Raw genomic sequence first — 16,127 nt, forward strand, 5'->3', positions numbered from 1 at the left:
AGAAAAGAAAAAAGGAGGAAAGGAGAGTCGCTGTCGGGATGGACCATCCCGTGGGACTCGCCCGGCTCCGCCTGCCCGGTCGCTCTCGGTTTGAGATAGAAGCGAGTCCCCTGAAGCAGGAGCGGAGGCAGCTCTCTCGCCCTTTTTCGCATTTAATCGTGGAAAATGGGCCGACGCCCCTCGCCTTTCGCGCTGGCCGGGTACCCCTCGGCATGTTTAGGTCGCGGCTGTGCTCTGAGGCCACTCGGGATTTCGTCCACAGGAGGGTTTTGCACTGGAGCCCACCTGGGTGATACCCGAGCTGAATTGTCTCCCGTCCACACGTGAGGTGCCACTATTGTCAAAAAGTCTACGCGCAATTTCTCTTTGGAATTTGGAAAAAGTTTCTTATCAGCTGGCCTAGCTTGTTATTAGAAGATGGGTGGTGGATGCTTTTGATGTTGTGGTCTTTAATAATATAAATACTAGTGTTGAATTGCTTGTCTTTTGATTTCCCTCTAGACTGGATCGAGTCTAGAAAACAAGAGTAAATCTGTCAGAAGCACCTTGGTGAAGCAGAGACAGGCAGCGTTCCCTGATCTCAAAAATGGCACACCACGGCTTCTACTCAAGAGAGTCATGCAGAACGGTAAGTGTCTTTTTTTCAGGAGACTTGAGAACAGAAAGACAATGCTTTGGTAGAGTTGAGAAAACTTTAAGATCCTTTCCCTGTTACATGGAACAGAAATCAGATTGTTGTATGACTGATTTAGGTAACAGAGGAATCACTGCAGGGCAGCTGAATGTGGGATACAACTGTCTGAGAGACCAGGCCTTGCACTGGTGAAATCATAGCTTTGAAGATCCTCTTCAAAGCCCTCTTCAGGTGGTCTTCTTATCCTGGTGTCTGAGCACATAATCCTGGTGCTGCCTTTGGCTGTAGGATCGGGTGTGAGTTATTAGAGGCACATTTTGCTGCAGTGCAGGGAACCCCCGTGCTGCCAGCTGTCACTGTTGGCTTTGTCACAGCCAGTAGAACCCAAACAGTTTTCACTAGGTCTTAATTTTAACCCATTAATAAGTGTAATTTACAGCCTGTAGTGTAGATGTGACAGTCTGCTGCGTTTTGGTGCTCTTGCTGTACTGAATCGTGGAAAGGAAATGTTCTGGTTTGTTGGCAGAACCCCAAGTTTCACCTCTGGCACCTCAGATATCTAACCATAAAGACATGGAAGAAGCTCATTCAGAAGTCCCATCTAAGAGAGTTTCAAGCATGTAAGTAGGGGTTTTTTATAATTTTCACTTTTATTACAATGCCAGGTATAGCTGCAGTTCCTGTGGTGGGATTAGGGAGCAGGACTTCTCTACTTATGTTTCAGTGATCAGAGTTGCATCTTGTCAGGTGGGATTATCAGAAATGTCTCTCCAGCTTGGTTTGTTTTGGTAGGGGGGAATTGCAGCTGCCAGATGTTGCTGCTGAGGACACATCTGTCAGTGTATTCCACATGACAAAGAAGAGAAAGAAACTCAGCATTTCTGAGTTTGAGAGAGCAGCAGAGAGACGACTTCCCCAGAACCAAGGTAAGGCTGCAGTCAAGGATTATCTTGTTCAGTGCTGCATTTGCTGTCAGCTGGTTCTCACCTGCTCAGCTCAGTTGTTAGGAGCTGCCCAGCTGGGCAGTTGTAGGTTTGGAATCCAGATTGCAGTATCTCATGCAAAGGGGATAATGGAAAAAATAAAAGCACCTATCCTACTGTATATAACTTATTGACTACTTTTGCAGCTTGGTGCTTTTTGAGTTTTGAAGTGTCTCCAGAGGAAGCAATCCCTGTCTTCCTCTCAATTCTAGAAACTTTAAAATACAAGCAGCTGCATACTTTCCATTGCAATTATATAAAAATAATTATGAAGTTCCTGGTGAGCAGAACAGGTTTGAGTTCCAGTTTCATCAAGAGTTTGTGGAATAGTTGTCTGTGCTTCTAAAGCTCCAGATGTGTTTGGGTTGGGTTGCTGAAGGGTGGTTGTGACCAAGGCCTAACATCTTGTTATCAATGTGGTAAAATTAAAATTATTAAGTCTGAGGGTATATGCCATGTTAAATTTTCATTGAAATAACTGTTTTCTTACCCTTTCAGAAATTGCTTATTAGATTTCTAATACACAGTTCTGAAATGTAGACATGAAATAGTGAAGTGACTGTCATCTAATTCTGTTTGCATCAAAGTGTGACTTTTGAGGATTGTAGCGTGACTGGCTCTGAAAAGAGGAAGATCCATTGGGATGTTCCTGTAGCCTGTTGTGTAAAGGGTTATTTCTCAACTAATGTGCCATTGACTTTTTCTAGCTCAGTCAACGTTGGACAGCACAATTATGACTCGGTGAGTTTAATCTAAAATGTCTTAACTTCTGTCTGTCCCGAGTTTAGCTGCCTTCACTGATCACATCTGAAGTGGTGAAGAACAGTGCAGATACCTGGGTTCATGTTAAAGACCTGTGTTAATGTTAGCAGTAACACATTCACCTGCCCCTCTGCTGATGGAATTTGAAGGTGTTACACCACACACCTTTTCATTTTCAGGAACTGTGGCTCTGCACTGTGTGCCTGGGTTGGTCTAGCTTGTATTGCTGCTGTTGCTCCTATTTTTATTTGCTAGGATCATTCCTTTTTTCCTTTTGTTTTCATGCTTCCAACAGTAAGTCAGTACACAGTACTGGTTGGTAGTCTCATCATATCAGTTGCATCTATGCAGTATTTTCTGGACTTTAAAAGCTTTTTAGTGAGTCAAAGAACTTACTTTCCTGTGTTGCCTGGGTACTTTGCAAATGACCCTGGCCAAAGTCAGCGCATTATTTCACCTTTCTCAGTGCAGCCCTTGCCTGGGGTGCCACACAAGATGCTTCTTGGGGCTGCATTCTGTAGTTTTGACTTTAAACCCTCTGAACTCCCTTTTTACTTGGGTTGCCTGGAGAGAGGGGCAGGAGGTCATTGAGCATGGTCAGTCTCCAGGGTGTGAAACACCTCCAGTGAGAAACATCTTTTCCTGTGCTTTGTGTTGCTATCAGCTCCCATCTCAAAACAGTCACAGTGTGTTGGTAGCTGTACTTTGCTGAGAGTATTGATATTAAGTAGCTTCTTAAACTTGTTGGGAAGTCCTCCTACCACCCCACTGTCATCTGGAGTATGTCTTCACTCTCAAACATTTGTTTTCTCTTTTTTTTGTTACTTAAGATTTTTTAAAATTTCTGAACCTTTTGTCAGCTGTAGTGTTGCAGTGTCTCAGGGAGGCTGTAAACCAGTCTGCTTACTGATATCTGTGACACATAGCGTGATGTTGGGTGATACTATGAAAATAATTCATTTAGACTGACATAAAATCTTCAAGGGTTTTTTGGAGAAATTTTTCCCAGTTCTGTGAAATGTGTCACTGTTAGTGCCACCATGTCTGTATTCTGAGGGTAAAAGGGGAGTGTGATTTTGACAAATGATTTCTTCCCTCTTTTTGCAGATCCCTTCGTATGTCTGTGGGTTCCTTGATGGCCCCAGACACTGTTGAGAAGAGGGGCTTGCTCCGGAGGCCAAAAACCCGCAAGGCTGTTGACATGCAAGCTTTTGAAGGCAGAGTAGAACAGAACCTGCTGAAGAGCAAAGGTTTCTTTTGTGTTGTTACTTCTCTTTTGGGAGGCAGGGCCTTATGTAAAGGGGCTTCTAGAAGCAGTTACTGAAGCATGGTCTGTGTTTTAGAATTTAAAATTTACTAATACATTTGCAGAAATAGAGTGGGATTTGAGAAGCAAGATTAGAATGAGGCTCTGCCTCAGCAGTTCCTTTGCTTCTATGCACTTAAATATGTGCTTTGTCCAGTTTGGTGATATAAGCCACAGGAATTGTTTGGAATCATTTTCTTCTGTGGGTACTGAGGTCTCTTGGTTTGGTAGGGGGAGAGCTGGGGGCACTGAAGTGGGGTCATAGAGTTTCAGTGTTTGATCTGTTGAGGATGAGTAAAATTTGGTTGAATGACTGAAATTTTGAATTACACAAGTCTTGGTAGTAAAGTGTGTCCCTATGACCTTGAACAGTTTTTCACATAAAATCTGTTTTAAAACTTTCTAAACAGAACAGAACTACCTTGTGGACTCACAATCTGCGTCTGGGATTCGAACAAGCATCCTGACAAGTGATGCGGAAATGATGATGAATAGCACCGAGCTCTTTGTTCAGTCTCAGCTGGATGAACAGAGCCAGAATAAACTTTTTGCTCTTGAACCCCAGCTGTCAGACTCAAAAACTTCAGCACAGAGGAGCCTGATTTCTGATGTAGATCAAGAGGAATCAAGGCCAGAGGGCCTGGTATCCAGTGTGGGCACAAATGAGGGAAGGACCCAAAGATACTCCAAGAGCTCAAGCCTTGATCATGGGCATGTTGACAGAATGAGACATGTATCTACAGAAACACCTGTAAAACAGCAAGAAGATAAGCAGGATCATTCCCAGCAGAGTCACCCAATGGAACAGGTTTCTTTTCCTGAAGAGGAAGTGGTTTGCAGTGAGTACTATGGCTTAAGGCTTAGGCTTAGCAGGTATTATCTGAAGTTACAGAGTGGTTGAGGTAGAAAGGGACCTCAAGGTTATTTTCTCCAACCCCTCTGCTCTGGCAGGGCCACATAGAGCAGGTTGCCCAGGACCCTGTCTAAGTGGCTCTTACCAGTCTCCAAGGGTAATGACTGCAAATTCTCTTCTTTATGCTCAGATGGAGCCTCCAGTCTGTTCCAGTCTGTGGCAGTTGCCTTTTCTCCTGACACTGGGCACCACTGGAAAGAGTCTGGCTCTGTCTGCCTTACACCCTACTTTCAGACACTTGTGTATATTGATGAGATCTGCCCCGAGCTTTCTCTTCTCTAGGCTGAGCAGTCCCAGCTCTCTCAGCCTTTCCTTCTAGGAGAGATGTTTCAGTCCCTTAACTGTCCTGGTGGCCTTTTGCTAGACTCTCCACTGGGTCCATCTCTCCTTTGTACTGGGACACCAGAAGTGGGCACTCTAAATTGGTCACAAAAAATAAGGAGATATGTAGGACATGTAGCAGACATGGAAGGAGTCTGGAAGTTTGTAGTCCAGACCTTCACTGTGATGTGCTCACTTATTTGTCACAGCCAATCTCTTCACTGTCTCCAGGGCCTTAAAAATCCTTGGACAGAGGCAGTCGCCTCCCTGCTCACTCTGTACCAACACTTTGCAATTCCTATTGTTTGCCAGTTTTTTCCTGGTGTCTGGTACCTTTCTTTGGCATTCATTTCCCTGGCCTAGTCCTGGTTGTGTAAGTGGGAACACATTTTCCTCATACTGCTTGGACCAGGCAAAAGTTGTTTTGAAAGGACAGGGGGAGGAATCGACAGAAAAAGGTTAGTTGCTCAGAGGAGCTCAGTGGTAGGCATTTTTAGGACAAAGAGATAGATATGCAGAGAAAAGTGTGGAGGATGTGGAATAGGGGACTGGATCAAATGAGAGGAAGATGTGGGGGAGTGAGTATATCTTTAAAACACTGGAGTTAGTAAGGCATTCATGTCAGAAGTTAATGGTGACCTAGTTCTCCTCTACCACAGGAGGCTGCTCTCAGTGTTGCTCCTCAGTGTCAACTGAAAAATGGTTGAAAGGATTCTTCCAACTGGTTCCTAAGATTCAGTGCAAACTCCCTAAACTGCTTCGAGTACACACAAGTGTTTCTTGTGTGTCTTCTTCTCCCTGCTTGGTTTTTTATTTACCAGGAAAGCTAAAAGAAAGTTTAAAAAGCTACCAGGAGACACATTAATGATCTGTTCTAGCTGTTTGTAGATGGAGCTCCTCTCTGTCCTCCAGAAGTTCAAGTAAATATTTGGAATCCCCAGTCACTCTAAATCTTTCCAGCATGTCTTTGAGAGAAGTTGTGTCCCATGTAATTGAAGACCTAGAAATAAATGATACAGAAGAAGAGATGATTAATACAGTTAACGGAGTGGAACAGGAAAAGATTTTCCGAGAGGGTAAGAAGTGCTTTGAGTGTAGAAAGGGAATGGAGTATACTCTGATTTAAACAGAGTTTTTGAGGTGACTTGCAGAGTAAAATAAGACTTAATTGTACATAAGATGCTGGAATTGAACATTTCCAGATAAGCTCTCTAAAAGTGGGCTGTGACTGGAAGTGGAATAAGGGTTCTTATGTTTTGGCAGGTCTGTAGCACTGCTCAGCTTCCCATAGGAAAGATGAAGAGCTCTCTCTTGGCAAAGAATACATCTGGCTAATCTAAGCTAGTTAATATTTCACTTCACTTTAGGCCCTGTGTTGGTGTAAGCAGCCCAGTATTCTGGTTAGTGAGAGTGGTATAACTGATTTTTGCACCACCTTTGGCCAGATGTCTTTGTGCCCTTCACTTGAGCTTGGGGTCCCAAAAGTATAAGGCCTTGCCACACTTGTACTTTCGAGTGTGAAAATTCCCAGTCACTGGAGGGGATGATAAAAGTGCAGTTTGACAGCTTTTGGTTCTGGACTCAGCCAAGATTTCCAAACCCTTCAGCAAGTGACAGCATTATGAGAGTGCCCAATTTTCTCAAAGGAATTACTTGGGTGGGTTTCTGCTTAACAGAGCTACATAGTAACAGATATGTGGACTGTGTATGTACTATAAAGGAAAAAGGAATGCTTAAGTAGTCAGTGGCTCAAGTGTTTTAAACAAAAGCAAGTCATGTGCCTATGTATTTTTTTCATCCTGCCTGCCAGAGGCTTGTCCAGGATGGTTAAAACCACTTTAGGCTCTCTTCTCTTTGTAATGGAGTATATCTCTTACAAAATTGTTTATTCAGAAAAACGGAGGAAATGAGGAGGAGAATCTGAGCACAAACTCCAGGTATTGTTAGATTTAAAGGAAAAGAAATTGGTCTTTCACACAATCACCAAAATTTGGAATAGCCATAGAGATGGCAGATCTGGAGGAGCTCTGCTTACTGTAAGTAAAATTCCTTCATCGGGATCTGATGTGCCCCTAATTAGGTAGCTGTGGAGCAAACACAGGAAAAGTTGGGCATTTCTCAGCTGTAAAGGGAACTGCATCTGCTTTTCTTATTCACAGCTTAGTGGCTGAGTTTATTTATCACAAATAAATTCTAGTGGTGGTTAAACTGTGTGCTGGCGGTTGGGGGTTTTTTTGTAGGTAAGATGTATGATAGAATTTCTTATTTTAGCTGCAGAATGTGGTGCAAGTGCTGGATATTCTGAACATTTGGAGAAGAAACTGGCTGAAAAAGCAGAATTGCAGATAACTCCAGCACAGGACAGCAGAGGTGAAACAGAAATGGCTCCCTCAGCAGGAGAGGAACTGGCAGAAGGCAACGTTGGAGCCCACGGCTCTCCCGGAGCTGGTGAGGACACCTCTAATGTTGACAGCTCTCTTTAGTGCCAAAGATCTCTCATGCTGCATGACTGGTATCAGTGCTGAGACAGAGACTTAATTTCCTTTACATTGTGGAATCTGGGCTAATTACTGGGGAAATATCAAACCAATTTTGTCATTTTAAGCTGGAAGACTGCATTTTATTTTAAGGGAAACCAAAATTGTACTGGTGGTAGTATTTAGAAATGTATAGTTACAGCAGGTTTCTTTGATTAAAATTTACTAGTGGAAGTTCCAGAATCAGGCAAAGGTACTTGTTTCAGGGCTTTGTTTTTCCTGTTTTGGAAATGTAGAACCTGAGATTACCAAAGGCATTGGAGCTGAAAGTCCGGGCAGGCACTCTCATGCCTTTTCCTCATTCGATAAACCTGGGATGACTCCATCAGATGAAACTGATGAACAAGGAGATGAACTACAGGACCAGGCTATCATGCTAGAGTTGGATAATTCAGTGGAAGAGCCTTCTGAGGATGAAGCTGGACACCCTGCAAGTCAAGGTAAGGAACAGAAGGCGGTTGGAGAATTTTTTCCTCCTAGGCTGAAGAACAGCAGAGGTTAATAATGTTATTAACTGTTTAGTCCATCATAGAGTCCAGGGGAAACTGTTGGCTGCTGTTTCTAGGGCCAGATCATTACTGGCTCATCAGGTGCTCCAGAGACCAAGATCATCTTGTACTTTTTGAGGTGAAAGTAATGGAAGTGCCCAAAACAGATGAAACTGAGTGCAAAGTGAGGTTATACAGTGACATAGGGATATCCTCCAGTCTGTTCTTTCCTTCCTGACTCCTAATTTCATGCCAGTTTTTTAATGTCTTACCATTGAGTTGGTGTTACCACAGCCATTTATGTGACTTCAGACTTGAAACCTAATTTAGAACCCTGTATTTTGTATGTGTAGTTACAGGTTTCCTTTCCAGTTAACAAAAGTAGTGGCCCGGTTTTCCAGAAAGCTGAGAGAAAGTGTCTACTTCTAAACAGCTCTTCAGAAACTCCATCAGTCTGGCCCAAGAGTGCTGATGCCTTTTGGAAGAACAAATACATCAGACTGAGTTATCTTTGATCAAGGCCATGTTTGAGAATGCCCAGAATGTATTTTAGTGATGTCTCTTGGAACTGGTCTTAGTCTTTTGAAGAACAATACACCCTGAAGTATAAAGCTGAACAAAGGACATCCTAAAACCCATTGCGAAAATTTTGGCCATATTCAGCTGTAATGAAAATATCTATGTCTGTGTGTATTTGTGCAGTGTGCACAAGCACAACAGTTGAACTGATAGCCACAAGAAAAGCTGTAGGTGTTCTTAGGGTGTCTACAGTTGTGTTAATATGCTTATCTTGTACACAGCTGTATGAAGAGGTGGAAAGATCTGGCTGCAGATCTCACTGATAGGGTGGAACAGTAAGAGTAGCACCATACAGGTGTCATTGGACAAGAGGAGGAAGAAAAGGGAAAAAAATTATGTCCTTTTGTCATAAATCTTGCCTTGGAAACTTGAGCATAACCAGTTCCCTACATCCTGCTCCCTGTTCCTCCAGTGCACAGAAATGTTTATTCAGAAGAAGCTAATGCAGGCAACCACAGTAGTTTCACCCAGTCCTGCTTTCTCTGAGAGATTTCTGACCCTTTCATCTGGGGAGTTTAACTCTCAGTAGTCCCTGAAGCCTCTAGTAGCTGGGCTTGGCTTCTCTAAGAAGACAGGTGTCCAAGCCCTTTTAAGGGATCTTTGTGAAGTTGATGCCATTACCAGATAGGCTGGATTACTTGGCTGCACTCAGCTTCCAAGGGAAGCTGTTGGGCAAGAAGCCCTGTATGATCACTCCTCTTCTAGACAGGAAGCTGCTCAGTATTTCTATTAACATTGTTTTCTTTCCTTTGTTATGAAGTGAAGTGCAAGAGTGAAGTTAGACAATGCAGATTAGACTTGGAGGAAGCTGCTATGGGTTCATAGCAGGGAACATGTGAGATGCTGATAACAGGAGCCTTGCCTGGAGGGAGTTATGACAATCTGCAAACAGGGAGAAGTTTATATTCTGGCCCCTGTAATGTGAGTCGGTAGCTCAGCTTGTCCCTTTGTTCAGGAGAATTTGCCAGTGGCTTAGCAAGATGACAGAGAGGGAGCTTGTAGACTTTGAAGTTCTTTCTGGTTAAAAAGGCTGCAGCTTTGTGGCAACCTACGTTAACCCAGCCATTAGCCCCTGCAGCCTGGCCCTGAGTGAGTGTGTCCCTGCAGCCTGCCCAGCCAGCTGGGCCAGCACAGGGGCCCGAGGGGAGCCCCCAGCCTGTGTGGCAGGAGCTGTGGGGGTGGCACTGCAGCAGCCAGCAGCTGTGCTGGCTCAGGGTGCTGTGGGGACACAGCCAGAGCACAGGAAGTGTGACCAGGACCAGGCGTGTTGGGAGGTGCCTGGTTTTCTGTCTGCTGCAGCAGCACTGCTTTCTCCAGGAGCTCTGGAAAGAGACTTCAGTTCCTCAAGTACTTTTTTTCCCCAGAGGTTTCCATGAAGACTCCTGCATTTGTCCGTGCTCCAGCCTACAACCTCCTGCTGTCAACTCCACATGTTGCAAAACCTGCTGCTCCCAGGTAAGCCTAAGCCACATCCAGCAGTGGCCTGGCAGAAGTGGGGCTGGGGGGAGAGCAGAGCCCAGCTTTGCCAGCTGTTCTGAAGGCTTTGGTTCTTTCAGTGCTGTAGCAGCTGAGTTCAGAGTGAGTTGAGTGAATGTCAGTGCTCTTCCAGAGCAGGTCTGATCTCTTAAGGCTTTCCAGTGAACGTTCTTGTAATATTTTCTTGTGCTGAAGGGCAAAACTTTTCCTAGGAGTTTTTCAATTGGTAGGCTACTCTGGAGCCATAGTCTCCAGTATGGGATGCAGAGGCCCTTGCAGAAGAGGGGTAATTAAAGTTGACAGGACTCTGATCACATGGAATGACATACTTGCATTGACTGCAGAAGCCTAGAGCTGTGTGCAGTTGCCATGTGCTGACTATAGAATGAAGCTGTCCTAGAGGCAGAAAGTGAACCTGTCTTCTGTATTACTCCAAATTAGTTAACATTTGTATTGTCTTAATTAGAAATTTGGTGAAGCCATTTGCTTCATCAGAACCACTAGCAGTGGGTCCTAGGGAACAGGAGGAATTTTCTAGCCCATGACTTTAGATTTTTGTCTATTAAAGCAATAAACAAGAAGACAAAATTCTTGTGCCCACATACAGGTGGACTGGCAAGAGTCAAGTGATCCACACACTCTTTCTGGGGGTTTTGCATGTGTTCTATTGCTGAGGTTCTATTTTTTTCCTGTTGTTTTCCAATCATGTACTGAGTGAATCCATGGATTTCACTTAACTCTTCCCTATTACAATTTTTCCTATTTTAGAATGGAAGACAATTGTAACTTCCTTTAGGACTTACAGTCTTGTTTAAGGGGGGGAAAAAAGCCCAAAACCCACCAAAAAAGCCCTCATTGAAGTTCTTAATAGTGCAGAAGGATTCCCTGCAGAGTAGCCTCCTCTGTCCACCGATGCAGAGGTGACTTGTGGTGCCTCAAACTTTGTGCACTACTGGAAAGGGAATACTGCAGGGATGCAGTGGAAACTGCACTCATGTATTGGAGAGAACTCCAGTTTGCTGGCAGTGTGTTACATGAGCATGCTGGAATCAAGGGAACTCTTTGCAAACTGCCCTGTTTCGGCATGAGAGTTTTGGAGAATTGGGAGGGAGAAAGAATGAGGAGCTCAAGATAGTTCTTGTCCCTTCCAGTTCAGCTTAGGGTTTCTCCAAACTCAGCCTGGTGTTCTCTGCCTCTCCCTTGGCCTTGTTCATTCAATGTGTGAATTTTCAATTTCCCTCAAAGGTCTCCCGTGCAGCTGTTGCAGCCTAAGACAGTTCCAAAGAGATTGAAAACATCCCAGAGGAAACCATGTGAGCCTCAAATGCCAAGGAGTTTGATAAAGGAGATATTCAGACATTTTGTTAAAATGCCAGTGACCAGAGATGCATTCAAAATTGTTGAAAAATGGTAAGTAGCAACAAACTGCTCTTTCCATTATTTTTAGTGTTGGGTTTTCTTTCTTTCTTGAAGTAATAAATCTGTTTGGAGTGTTGGCTGACAAGCTGACAGCCTTCTCTCTTCAGCTGGAAACAGTCTTGGGAGGCCTGATAAAAACAGGGGCAGAAATGTGCAAAGTGCCTTGGGCTGCTGTGTGGGTATCTGATCAGTGCAGCCTTGCAGGAGCATCTGGGTTTTGTCCCAGCAAATTGTACCAGTCACAGTCTTGTCATTATCAATTTCCATGGGCAGGATGGCTCTGGACAATGGTCATTGTGCTGGGCACAGTGAGGGTGTTCCACTGGAATCCAGGTTTCTCAGCTTTTTGAATCCTTCTACCTTGTTGCCTTCATGAGTAAAATCTGTGGATTTTTTGAACAGTGTCACTGCAGTAGCCAGTAGTCTGACCCTCAGTGCTGATTTCTCTCTCACTGGTGTCAGCCCCTGTTCCTGCATGTGTGGGAAGTTTGGGAAAGGTTCTGGTTGTCAGATGTGCAGCTGTTTCACAGCTGTCTTGGCAGTGAAGTTCCAGGGAGCCTGAGCTGAGGAGTCAAGCTTTGTCCGTGGGCTGGAGAGTTTCTTCTCCCCCAGCTTTCCCTGGCAGGCTGGGACCTGAACAATGAGCAGCTCTAGTGCAGCTTGCCCTGCAGAAGTGGGTGAGTAGATGGTGTTCACATGGTTCAGTCTGATTTGATTTCCCTCCTCATTGTTCCCTCAGCTCCGAGAGATACTTCAAGCAGGTGAGCGATGATCTGGAAGCTTACGCCCGCCATGCAGGGAGGAAGACAGTGGAGGTGGCTGACCTGGAAATCCTCATGAGAAGGTAATGGAAGGGTTGTTGCTAAACTGCAGTGGTGGTTGGTGGTGCTTTGATAGCCCAGTAAACCTTGGTTGTTGCCAGGGTGTGCACCAGCAGTGTTTGCACAGTAAGTATGGGATCTTGAGATTTACTCTGTGTGAGGCCACTTCTGTCCCAGGAGATATCCGTGGACTTGGGTTGCACCACTGAGTGACAGTGGTGGTGGAGGGGCAAGAGGAAGTAGTGAAGGGTTGTGAGTGCAAGGAGTTATCTGAGGAGCCAAGAGGAGAGGGATTTGTGTAAGGGTGAAGCAGTAATGTCTGGGAAATGAGTAGAAAAAGTAGAGAAACGCTAAGAGGGAGGCTGGGCTACCCTGTTTGCATCCTCGAGTGATGTCTTTGCTAAAAGCACCTGCAGCTGACACTGTGAGCATTTTCACATGTCCTGCTGTCTGTTTTGGTGACTTCCAAACAAAATACACCTCTTCCTGCTGCTGCACAAGCTGATACTTGGGATCCAAACTGACAATTCCTCTCCAGAGCAGGAGAAGAAGCCTCCAGGCCAGGCAGCCAGGGCTGGCCTCTCATAACAGCAACATTCCTAGACAGCAACCTGGAAGAGCTGTTTTCAGAGCTGCCTCACTGGTGCTCTGTCCTCTGGACTCCCCCAGCTGCCTCATCTCCTGCCTGAATTCACTTTGTTCTGTTACGAAAACACAAGGGATTTATTCTTGGCTTGGAAGCCCACTGTAAAACTCTGTGAGGCCTGAAGCAATCCACCACTTTTCATTTAAAGTCATTACTCCAGGTTGTTGTTCTTGCTCTCCACTGGAAGAGTTTCAAATGTGATGTTAAAGTCACTTGGGGGATGGTGCAGGGCACAGCTGATGACATGAGCTTTGCATGAGCCTCTGTAGGTAGTGCTGGTGCTGCTGCTTAAAAAGAACAATCTATTGCTGTCCTGATCCAGAGATTTCATTTTCCCACCTGGCAGGTGTGTGCTGAGGTTGGTATGAGCAGGCCAGGAGGCATGATGGGTTAGTTGCCCTGGTTTGAGAATTCCATGTACTTGTTGTTTCACTTTGTTCTAGGTGTCTTTACGCTTTTTTACTGCCTCATAAAGAGATCAGGAATTGTTGCTGGCTCATGCATAAGAACAGTATTTCTGTTCCTTCCACACAGAAAGTGTGAATAAATGCTGCACTTTTTTTCTTTCTACAAAACTGGGAGATGCTGATTTTTTCAGGCCAGTCAGCTAAACAGTGTACTGGAAAACTACATGGCCTACACAGTTGGCAAATGCCAACCACCTCTGAGTTGTGACTGTAAAAATATCTGGGTACTGAGCTATTTCCTTCTGTCACATCATTCTGTGCACGTCTTCAAATGGTAGAATTTATCCTATGGTAGGTGGATTGTGAATTTAAAAAGCAGTGAGTCTCTACTTTGGTCCTGATCAATATAGCTGAATATCCCCATGGTAAACAGTGGGAAGCTCTGTGGGAAGCTGGTCTGCAGGAACCCTCTGGGTCTGCTCTGCTGTGTGGGCAATCCTGGCATTGCACCATGCACAGGAGCTGAGAAGCTGCCAGCAAACACGAGTCTGGAGCTGTTTGTCACAAGCAGCCAGAGCATTTCAGCTCTTAAATGCAAAAACATCACTGCAAGAAAACCTTACTCTGACATCGAATGGAAACACATTTCACTAACAGCTCTTGTTTCTTCTCTGCTCTCCTTTTGGACAAAGGCAAGGGCTGGTGACAGACAAGATGCCATTGAATGTGCTGATAGAGAACTACCTCCCTCTGGAGTACCGGAAGATCCTGATTCCAGTTGCTGTGAGTGGAAATAAAGTGATCCCCTCCAAGTGAAGGTGCAGTGATGGCCTCTGTGGGTGAGAAGATGGTCTGCTCCCAGGGGCTGGCTGTGGATTGTTCCATGTCACTGCTCCAGGTGATGCTTTTCCACACGTAAGCAATCAGGCAAAGACTGCTGGATGTTCTCCTGAGTGGAGGCAGGTTGTGCTGTGGCCACCACACCACCCTGCTGGTCTCACCAGCCTTTGTCACAAGTGATTTGACTATCCATATTTTTGTATGTTACCTTTGAATACGTGTACAGCTCAGATAAATAAAATGTTACATGTATTCTGTGTGATGCCAATGCTGCTTATGCCAGTGAGCTGAGAGGCTCCTGAGCATTGTGGTGTTCAAACTGTTCCTCGCAGGCATTTAGCGGTGTTGGTGCTCTTCATGCCAGCCAGGTGTTTGTGTTTGACACACCTGTGTGGTTTCTATTGCTCTGCTCCCTGTGGGAGCCATGGTGCCCCTTTGTTTTCCCCTGGTGTTCCTGTACCGGGAGTTGGTGTGCAGCTGGTCCATGCTGTGCTCCCTCATCCTCCTCACATAGGCAAAACTCTTGTGTATGATTGTACTGCTTCCAGTGAGCCTAAACCACACCAGGAATGAGGTCTGACACAGCAAAGGGTGCCAAGGACTGTGACTTTGTAAAACAATTCAGAAGCTGGGAAAGAATAATGCCTGTCACATGTACCAGTTTTGGAGGGATGGAGATGGGTATTGAACTTTCTCTTCAGTGTCCTTCTGGGGGGTCAGTGTGACATGAGTTGTTTCTCCCCATCCTGAGCCTGTCCTAAATCCTGCTGCAAGTATGGATCCTTCTCTCTGGGCTGTGCTGTGTGTGCAGTATAGCTTCCTAAAACTACAGCCAAATGGCACCAGTTACAGGGACTCCTGGAAATCCAGCCCAGCTCCTGGCAGCAGAACTTGGAAGTTAAACAGGTTTTGCACAACACTAAAGGACGTGATGGCCAATAGAGTTAAAATCTCTTCAGCAGGCAATGCCAATCCAAAGGGCAGGCATTTTTCAAGTTTGGTGGGGGTTTTTTTAACATTATTCCATAAATACCACGAAGAGCATTTTTGCTGATACAGTGTGACTGAAGTGTTGGAAAGAAAAGGGTCCTTTGAGAAGCTCTGCTGGGAGCAGTAAATGCATGTCCTGCATGGATGGGATTCCCTTCTCCAATGTGTGTCAGAGTTCACTTTCTTCTCGTAAGAAGGTGCAGCTTCCCGGGGAGGAATGGGAGGGGATGGTGCTTTGCACCTGCTGCCTGTCACAGTAGTGGGCTGGCATTGGGTTTGGATGTTTCACAGGAATTCTTCAACTCCCCAGAGCCTTTTCCTTGGACTGGATGTATTTCAAACAATTGATACCTCTTTGGCAGTCTGGAGTCTCAGAGGTTGTAACTTTTTGTATCAAACTTTGGCTTGTACAGATCCATAAATACATATAACTATATATCTAAGCATATAAAGTCGAAATATGTAACTATATAAATATTCTCTCAAGTAAGGGAAGATCATACTCTCAAGAGAGCCTTGTGTCAGACCTGTAACTTCAGCTGCTGGGAGCTCTCTTTAGTCAGGTCGAGAGGCTGCAGCTCTTTCCTTAAGTAGGTCTCCAGTTGCTCTGACGATCATAGGTTTGGAACGACGACAAGGGGCTGTTTATTGCTATGGAGACATGGAAAAAGAATGGAAACATGGAATTAAGTGCGTCATATACAGAAGAATGAACTCATAGTGTAAGTCAGCTCAGGGATCTTGTTTTTCTTCCTGTGGACCGTGGCTTCACAGCAGGAGTTCCGTTTTTTTACTGTACTCTGAAGACAAACAGATGGGGAAAAAAAATATGTACAAAGGCTGTATATCCACATGGATGCAGCTGAGAACCAAAGGAGCCTTTGTGAGCTGCAGCGGGCCGGCCGCGGTCCCCCATCCACGCCCTGGCAGCGCAGAGCCGCTGGTTATTCCGGTTGCTGGGATTTGCCGGAGCCGCCCGTGGCTGCGCTCGGTTCCTTCCTCAGT

The 16,127-nt window shown here is 45.1% G+C and overlaps 1 protein-coding gene across 1 annotated transcript; it reads left to right on the forward strand.

Annotated features, from left to right (window-relative positions):
• The first annotated feature begins 31 nt into the window (after positions 1-31).
• Positions 32-14,384, forward strand: CENPT (centromere protein T). The gene is made up of 12 exons (XM_017740927.1): positions 32-628; positions 1,161-1,254; positions 1,427-1,560; positions 2,325-2,358; positions 3,487-3,629; positions 4,096-4,524; positions 7,191-7,367; positions 7,693-7,896; positions 9,888-9,978; positions 11,245-11,409; positions 12,158-12,262; positions 13,985-14,384. The coding sequence occupies exons 1-12, from the start codon at positions 619-621 to the stop codon at positions 14,106-14,108; spliced, it is 1,710 nt and encodes a 569-aa protein (XP_017596416.1). The 5' UTR covers positions 32-618; the 3' UTR covers positions 14,109-14,384.
• Positions 14,385-16,127: the final 1,743 nt, after the last annotated feature.

The sequence above is a fragment of the Corvus brachyrhynchos genome, unplaced genomic scaffold (assembly GCF_000691975.1).
Source record: "Corvus brachyrhynchos isolate BGI_N302 unplaced genomic scaffold, ASM69197v1 scaffold26, whole genome shotgun sequence".
NCBI classification, from domain to species: domain Eukaryota; kingdom Metazoa; phylum Chordata; class Aves; order Passeriformes; family Corvidae; genus Corvus; species Corvus brachyrhynchos.